Below are 8,072 nucleotides of genomic sequence, written 5' to 3'. Positions count from 1 at the left end.
CGCCGCAGCCGGCGCGGCTGGGCGCTCCCTGTCCTCCTCGCCCCGCCGCCGTTGCGGGGCCGGGCCGGCGGCGCCGCCCTGGGGCCGGTAAGTGCAGCTGCCCGACCCCAGCCCCGAGGAGCCCCCTCCCCGCGCTCGGAACAACTCCTCAGGCAGGGCTGCCCTGTCGCTTTCCCAGGCGGAGTTCTGCCCCTGCACAAACCCTTCAGGGGGGTTTTCCTTAAGCCCTCTGTGTCCCCCAGGCAGGGCTATCCCATCCCTCCACAGACATCCAGCACCCACAAACAGGACCGTCCTGTCCCCCTCCCATAAACACTCCTGCTCTTCTTGTATCCCCCCGCCTCGAGTACTACCCCTCCCAAGAAAGGGCTATCCCACCCCCCCAAAGCCAGACCTCCCCTACCTCTCTCCAGAGACCACCTCCAAGCAGCACCCCCCCCATTTCCTCCAGGGGAGGAGTGGGAGCTACATGGAAGATCCAGCCCCCACAGGGTTGCATTTTCYAGTGTGAAGCTTGGATTTTCTGCACCCTGACTCCCCTGCCCCTCCTGGTGTGGGGATGTGGTGGTGCTAGCGGGCACCCCTGGCTTTGCTGAGCAGTCCAGACTCCAGCTCAGTTTTAGCTCCGCGATGGTGCCAGCCTCTTCACTGGCAGCACTGTCCCTGGCACGTAGGGAGTCAGCTTTGAGTCAGAACCAGCCCAGAAGAAACCTGGGCTGCTGTACRAGGTTTTCCCTGCATGAGCCTTAGCTGCCTGGGGATGAGGGTGCGAGACACCTTGGGGAGACTAAGGTGCTGCTGCTCCATCTGCTTGCCTTTACTATGGGAGAACGCGTGCTTCTGCTGGGTGGAGGTCTCAAACCAAACACCCCTGTGCTATTTAACAGGACCGGGTCCAGCGTAGCGGGCTGGGGGCAGAACTAACCAGCTACACGTACCGGAGCTGAGGAGGAGCTCCGTGGGAAGGCACTCGKGAGGCTGCTGTGAGTCACTCATCCCCTGCTGCTGGGAATAGCAGCGAGCAGCCTGCGAAGCAACACCGGTGAGATGCTTCGTGTTGATGGACTGAAATGAACGGCCGGTTTAGGAGGTGAGGAYGGTGGGCTTGCTGGGAGGTCAGATGTGACGTCTGGGGTGGGGACGTGTTGAAGGAGTGCCTCTGCACTGGTTTGGGAGGTGAGCAGCGAGGATGGCTGTCTATATGCAGCCGATGTGAGGATGAGCCCTAGTATTTGGGAAGTGGCACTGTGTCCAGCTGTGTTCCTTCAGCACACACTGCCCTGGGCGCCTGGGGCTGACTCCTGGACAAGCAGTGCCGCGAATGCGTCCCCGGCTCCGCAGCGTCCTGCTGTCCCTGCTGCCCCGTCAGCTCGGGGCTGCACCCTGGTGGAGGGTGGCTGGTTCCTCTTCTTTTGAGACCCTTTTGCACCCTTTGCAAGTGTGGTCGCGTCTGTGTATACTGTTGACCTCCTCCCTAGCAAATTACAGACCTCTTTTTCATTAAGTGCCACACAACTGCAAAACGCAACACCATTTTTCTACCTTTCACATGGTGAAGACAGGCAGAAATTGTTTGGGGAAGGAGAGTGAGAGGGGAGAAAAGCTACCACAGAGGCTCACTCACTAGCTCAAAAGTGTGGTTTCCTAAAATATATGTTTTACTGCTGGAACCGTGCCCAGGGACATCTCTTACCACGCAGGAGGCTTACGTAGTAATGCTCTGCTTTCTGACAAACTATGGAGCAGCTGCAGTCCTGGCTCACAGTAGTGTCGAGGAATGGAGCACGTTTTGAGGTCCTAGAGTAGAGACGGTTGCATGTGCAGATCCTTACTTGGTTTAGCAAGCAGCTGAGAAGCTGAGTCTGGCACTAAGTATGTTTCCAAATATTTCCTAATTAAGTGCAGTCAGCCTTGAGATTGCAAAGGTTTCCTTCTTTTATTCTTTTTTTTTCCCTTTATCTAAAGATATCCATTTTGTGATAAAATTAACCTTTACCTTGGGATTTGATTGCTGAATAAATTAGTCATACTTTCTGTATGCTAAAGGAAAACAGCTGGTATTTTGGAGTTGTTCTAGACTTCTATCAAGCAGAATGAGCAGAGACAGAGAATCTAGCCCGGGAAGTTTTTTTTAAAGGGAAGCATAACTGTTATGCCCAAACGAGAAGAATGCAAACCCTAGGGCATCTAAGGCTGGTGGGAAACCTGGGGTGATCCCACATCATGGTCCAGCAGGAACTTAGCCCTTCAGTTAAGAAGGCTCCTTACAGGAAGGGTTGAAGGACTGGTACTAGARGGTCCTCACTGTGCTGTGTCACTGGCATAGCCACTATGTCTGCATGGGCTGGTGTGGCTGTATGAGTATTTAAGAGCTCAGATGCCTATTTTGTGAGTGGAAGTATATCCTTTGAAAGGTGACAACTTTAAGATTGTGTCATCTTCTGGTTTCTTATATTAATTAACAATTCTCCAGGTGTTCAGGAGTAGCATTTCTTAAAAAGAAATGAGTTGCTGGTCACAGGCCAAAAAACCAAACTATTGGCTATAGCACAAACTACTGATTAGCTTTCAGGAGACTCTATTAAGAATCCTTGAAAAGGAGTCAGGAGCAGAATCCTGGACCTTGAATTCAAAACTGAAGCTTCAAGCAAGAAGAGATTGTTCTTTTTACTGAATATTTGCTGTCAGAGAACTCACTTAGGATGTCAGAGGAGGACAGTCTCCTTTTCCCCACCTCAGTCTGTCCTGGTGTCTTGGACCAGGTGGGACAGGAGAGTTTCAGTTGCCAATTAGCAAGCTTCAGCTTGAGGAGGGACAAGAGGCTTTTTCCTTTCCTGTTTTTCTGTGGAGTTTTTGATGTTTTCAGATGTTTTTGTAACTTGAAATAAACAAAAGCACTAAATCCAGCAAAAGTAAAAGGTATGGAAATGAGCTGAGAATATTGAAGGATATGTGGGTATACATAATATGTAGCTAATATGTACTGGGGAAAAGTCAGTATTGCTTTTATATAAGTCAACTTGGCCTCACATTTTGTTATTTGTTAACATTTTTCAAAAGCCTTCCCTTTGGTGATGAGAGAGATCCAGTTGGCATAGTCTGCTTGGATTTCTGAGAGACTTTCAGCATGGTCCCTTGTGCAGGGCTTTTGAGAAAACTTGAGAGTCCTGAGCTGAGAGTCTTGAGTTCCTTGCATGGATAAATAATTATTGAAAAGATGAAATGAAAAGGAGAAGTGGATGGTGAGTCACCAGATAGAAAAGAGAGATCAGCACTGCTTCTTATAAGGATTGGTGCTGGGACGTGTGTCATTCAATATGTTTGTAACAAAATAGAACAACTGCTAAGGAGAGAAGTAGCGATACTTGGAGATGTTACAAGGTTTAATCAGGGTACTAAAGACAGTGCCGAACTTAAAGGATTGCAGAAAAGCAATTATGAACCTTAGAATGGAAGAATAATTTTGTGAAGTGATGGACTTTGGGGATGGAGGAAGGGAGGGAACCATCCAGGTTTCATATATAAAACAGGGGGCTCTGAGYTGACCATTACCACTCAGAAAGAAGGTATTTTTAATTATGACAGGTAGTTCCCTGTGAAGGTCAGCTCTGTGCTAAGTGCCAATCAAAAAAAACCAAACCACATTAAGGTTTATTATGAAAGAAATCAAGGACAAACAGAGACCATCATTAAGCCATTATAGAAATCCACAGTGCATTTACATCTTGAAAAGAGTTCGCAATTTTGGTCCATCCAGAGGCTCAGAAGAGCAGCAGAGAAGGCCAAAGGCCTTCAGTTGCCAGCCTGGACAGCAGTCTGACCCAGTCTGTGGATGACAAAAATGATAATATATTTTATGAATGTGATGACTTGCTGCTCTTAAATGAGATTTGGCAGAGTTGCTTTAATTTTGGATTTAATTTACTTGTCCTCAGAACCACCGTGTCATGCTTCACCTAATGATGTACTTTTCATTCACAGCAGAGCTTTTAATTGTCATGAAGAACGTCAGCCAGTGCTGCACATTTATGATCATACCCTCAGGACTGCAGATACTTCTAACAGGGTGATGACAATGGTACAGTGATGGCAGAGACACAGCAGGGTGTGTGTGTGTGGTTTTCTTTTTCTTAAAGTGAATGTAGCATAAATAGTTTCCATCTATCCTTTTATAGATTTAAAACACATTTGTGTTGAAGATCGCTTTTTTTTTTTTTTTCTTCTCCAGATTTTTAGAGTGAGAAGATGCTGAGGAATGAAAATGCATCTTGGTTCTCCAATTTCTCCTCTGCTGCCTCGTCCTTCGTGAAAGGAGATGGAAGCTGGGCAGGAATTGGCCTCCAGGAGGTGGTCATTGGACTGATACTAACCCTTATTGATCTGATCACACTCCTGGGAAACACAGTAGTCTTCATCTGCCCTGTGGTGGAGAAGAGGCTGCGCACTGTCACCTACATGTTCATCATGTCTTTAGCCACAGCAGACTTCCTTGTCGCGTGCCTGGTCATGCCATTTAGGTAAGAAATGATTGTCGGGTAAGACCTGCCCACACTGTGTGCGCAGCATCGTTTCTTCCAGCTTCTTTCAGCTACCATGAGCTGGGCTGTCTAGCAGCCATGTGTTATGCTTGGGGCTGAACTCCTACAGCTTAGCTGTGCGTCTGTGGGTGGATGGGTGGGTATGTACGCCTCACTTTTGGGCCTCACTTTTCCAGCCCAAACCTGTTGACTAGCTTCCCTTTACAATAAATATGTATGTAGAGAAACCTCCCAAGGACTTTTTCCCCCTTTTGGCTACAGGGCCCATGCAGCTCATCTAAAACAGAAGTCTAGCTTTTCAGATGGCTACATTGTGATGAGTCCTGTTTTCCAGGACTAGGGTGATTATTGCATGCTCTGTTTGGGGAATGTGACTGCATTAGTGTCAGTATTAAGTAAAATGGCTATACTGATTATGCTAATCCTTCCAAGGTAGAAGAAATCAGACCGCATCATTCCCTCATCTTTGCCATTCTAGAATGACTTTCAAAACAAGTGGAGCATTCTCCACTTTTGATTTTATGCTGCTTTAACCTTATATCTTATTTTCTGGTGGTGAGTGGGACGAATTAGAAAGTCTCTTACTAGTGACAGAAAATGAATGATTTCAGGCTATTGCAGAGATGTTTAATCTTCATAGTTTTGTTGCCACACAGAATTTTTATTATTCCTTCAGACCAGTCAAAATGCTGGTGGTGTTTGTAGGAAAGACTGGTGAACTTGCAAAATAAATCTCTACCTAAATAGAGAGGAAAAAATGCAGTCTGCAATGGGAGAGCAAATGTCATTCGTTTCATTTGGGGGAATGGTTTTATCCATCTTATCAATTTGCAATGCTGTCAGATAACTGTCAGAGTTGACATGGGCAGAAAGGCCATTGCCCATTTTATTTTAGGATAATTTATTAAGGAGGTATTAGGTAAGTAGAATATACGTAAAGGAGGAAAGGGCATTTCTAGAGGACAGTTGACCCTACTTGAGGTCAGTATCTAAGGGAGCTTCACTGCATAGGTAAAATTCAGTAAAACAAATTCAAAGACCCATTAGCTAGTAGGCTCTGTCTGCCTTGTGCTGCGAAGTGCCTGTAAGTTTGTTTGAAGTGAGTGAGTGACTGTACTGTATTTAGCATTCTAAGCCAAAGCTTATTTTTGCATGTTGTGTCTTCATCCTTATAGGGCTTCCTATGCTTCTGATTTTGGTACTGAAAGATATTTTCCCAACAAAAAAATTAAAAATTGAGTTGTTAGTTCATATTGTCAGATGAAAAAAAGCAGCTAATGATGTCGTTTAAACAATTTTGATTCTAAGCACAATTTTGATTCTAAGCACTTTGAATATTTAAAAATAGGATCTGAAATCATCCATCTGTGCTGTTTCCTTCCCTGCTCCAGCTGCAGGGCTGGATGGGGCTGAGCTGGGCTGCAACTGGTAACGTGCTCTACAAGGCATGAACTGGACTTTTCTGCACAGCAACCTATTTCTCTTTTCTCTGCTCAGRCTGGGTGCAGAAATGATCCATGGCCTACTACTGACAGGAGCATGTGCTATTTTCTCCCCAGAAAAAAATCTGTTTTTTTCCCTCCTCTTGTGCTGCACAAACAAGGTCACTGCAGTAAAATGCACCRCGCAGGAGAGGAACAGCAGAGGATCAGGTCCCTGAAGAAGGGCTGCACTTTGTGGCTGCCACAGTGAAGTCTTGCAAACTTTATGTGGGCCGTTTGGTGAGGAACTGCCTCTGCCAGCTCAAATCCGCGCTGTTGCTGCTGCACCACCCTGCTGGGGTGCTGCACCACCCTGCTGGATCCTGTCTTTCCTCTGTTCTCAGCTTCTCATCTATTATTGCTCTTCTGAATTGCTCCTTACTAGTTGTTAGCTCCTTGGCTTGAGTGCTAGCGCGTGCTAGAAAGAAGTGCAGGGGGAAAAAGTCCTTAGGAGCAGTTTTGGTTCAGGAAAGGAGATTTTGCAAGGCAAGGAAAAAACAGATTATCACCCAGTGCTTTAATTTCATAAGAGCAAGATTGCTATTCTGCTCTTGATCTGTTTTTTTTTTTTTTTTTTGAAGGAGCCGTTAAGCTCTGCTTACCTTGTAGTCTAGGTACTCCAGGCAGCCTAGTGGTTTCCAGTATCAATGTTTCTAGCTTGTCCTTCTCTTTTCCAAGCATACACTGAGGTGAAGTCAGTGACATCTAATTTCACTATTTGTAAATTCCCTTTGGGTATTTGTAAGCTCCCTTTCGGTGAACAGGCTAGTAGTTTTCAGGCCCCTACTCTGCAAAAATGGAAGCCACTTGGGTGTACAAGCAAGTTCAGCTGTAGACTTCATGATTGCTTGAATTTTTGCATAGCCTCTTGCATAACGGCAGAGTGCCTGGGGCTGGGGCCCTTCAGCAGCACAGGAACCTCTTGATGCACTAGCAACAATTGCTGGGCTGGGAAACAACCTTTGCAAGTAGTTTTAATGAATTGTTGCTAATTGGATGCAAACCAGGCATTGTTTTCTAACTCCTCTTACATTAAGTTGATTATTTTACTCTCACTAGATGGCAAAGCTGACCTAAGTGCACTACAGTGCCACTGCTGCAGCTACGCTACATTTACCCCAAAGCTGTGAAGGTGCAGGATAATTAAAGCTTTGCAGAGGCAGGTTGTTACTCACCCTTTCACATAAAATCCAACCGCAGGGGTTATTTGAGCAGCACCCCAGTAGTTACATGAAACTGGTAGAAGGAGGAGGAAGCAAATTGCATTTAAATGAATGCTATGGAAGCGTGCAACAGCCTTCATACAGCTGCCATATGGTCCTTCCCTGGCTGCTCACTTCTTACAGGCCCTCCCTGACTTTACCAGGATAATTCTGGCATTTTGTCTGCTTTTTGCTGGGTGTTTTCCTCACTGAGGCATTTGTGAGTCAGATAATGTAAAAGACTCTCAGTCATTCTCCTGGGGTTTTCTTTTTTTTTTAATATCTATTCATTCTCTTGAAAAAAAAAAAGTAGTTGAAATCCTTCCGTTTTGAACCCTGAGCCCCRATGAAAGCTGAGGTTCTTGTTGCAGGGAGCATCTGCCATGCCCCAAGAACTGGGGAGACTTCATAAAGCTCTGTGATTCATAGTATTAAATCTGTCTGCTGCTAACTTCGATTTCTCTGCGTTTTTCCTCCTAGTATCATTTATGAGGTGACAGGGATGTGGCTGTTTGGGAAGCTGTTTTGCAAAGTATGGATCTCCTTTGATGTCATGTTCTGCACTGCGTCCATCGTTACTTTGTGCTTTATAAGCCTGGACAGATACTGCTCTGTGGTGACCCCTTACCACTACTCAAGAAGGATGTCTCGTGGCAGGTGAGTGCCTTTGCTCAGAAATTTGGCAGGCAACAAGGATAGCAGAGAAGGAAAAAAAATGTGGATGTTTCATTCTCACTGCAAAGCTCTAAGGCTTCTGTACCTATTTTACCACAGGTTTTTTTTTTTTTTTTTTTTTTTTTTTTTTTTTTTTTTTTTTTTTTTTTTTTTTTTTTTTTTTTTTTTTTTTTTTT

The 8,072-nt window shown here is 45.5% G+C and overlaps 1 protein-coding gene across 2 annotated transcripts in view; it reads left to right on the top strand.

Moving 5' to 3' along the window:
- The first annotated feature begins 969 nt into the window (after positions 1–969).
- LOC112943064 (octopamine receptor-like) overlaps positions 970–8,072 on the top strand; it is an 11,616-nt gene continuing 4,513 nt past the window's right edge. The window contains exons 1-4 of one of the 2 annotated variants that reach the window (XM_026034160.1): positions 970–1,090; positions 3,982–4,105; positions 4,229–4,517; positions 7,702–7,878. In XM_026034160.1, coding sequence (XP_025889945.1) covers positions 4,246–4,517; positions 7,702–7,878 — 449 coding nt within the window. In that variant the 5' untranslated portion in view covers positions 970–1,090; positions 3,982–4,105; positions 4,229–4,245. The remainder of the gene's footprint in view (positions 1,091–3,981; positions 4,106–4,228; positions 4,518–7,701; positions 7,879–8,072) is intronic. The other variant, XM_026034158.1, reaches the window with a different exon arrangement.

Source organism: Nothoprocta perdicaria, unplaced genomic scaffold (assembly GCF_003342845.1).
Source record: "Nothoprocta perdicaria isolate Ctin4 unplaced genomic scaffold, notPer1 scaffold_14, whole genome shotgun sequence".
Taxonomy (NCBI): Eukaryota; Metazoa; Chordata; class Aves; order Tinamiformes; family Tinamidae; genus Nothoprocta; species Nothoprocta perdicaria.
This window is presented reverse-complemented; position numbering and strand designations above follow the sequence as displayed.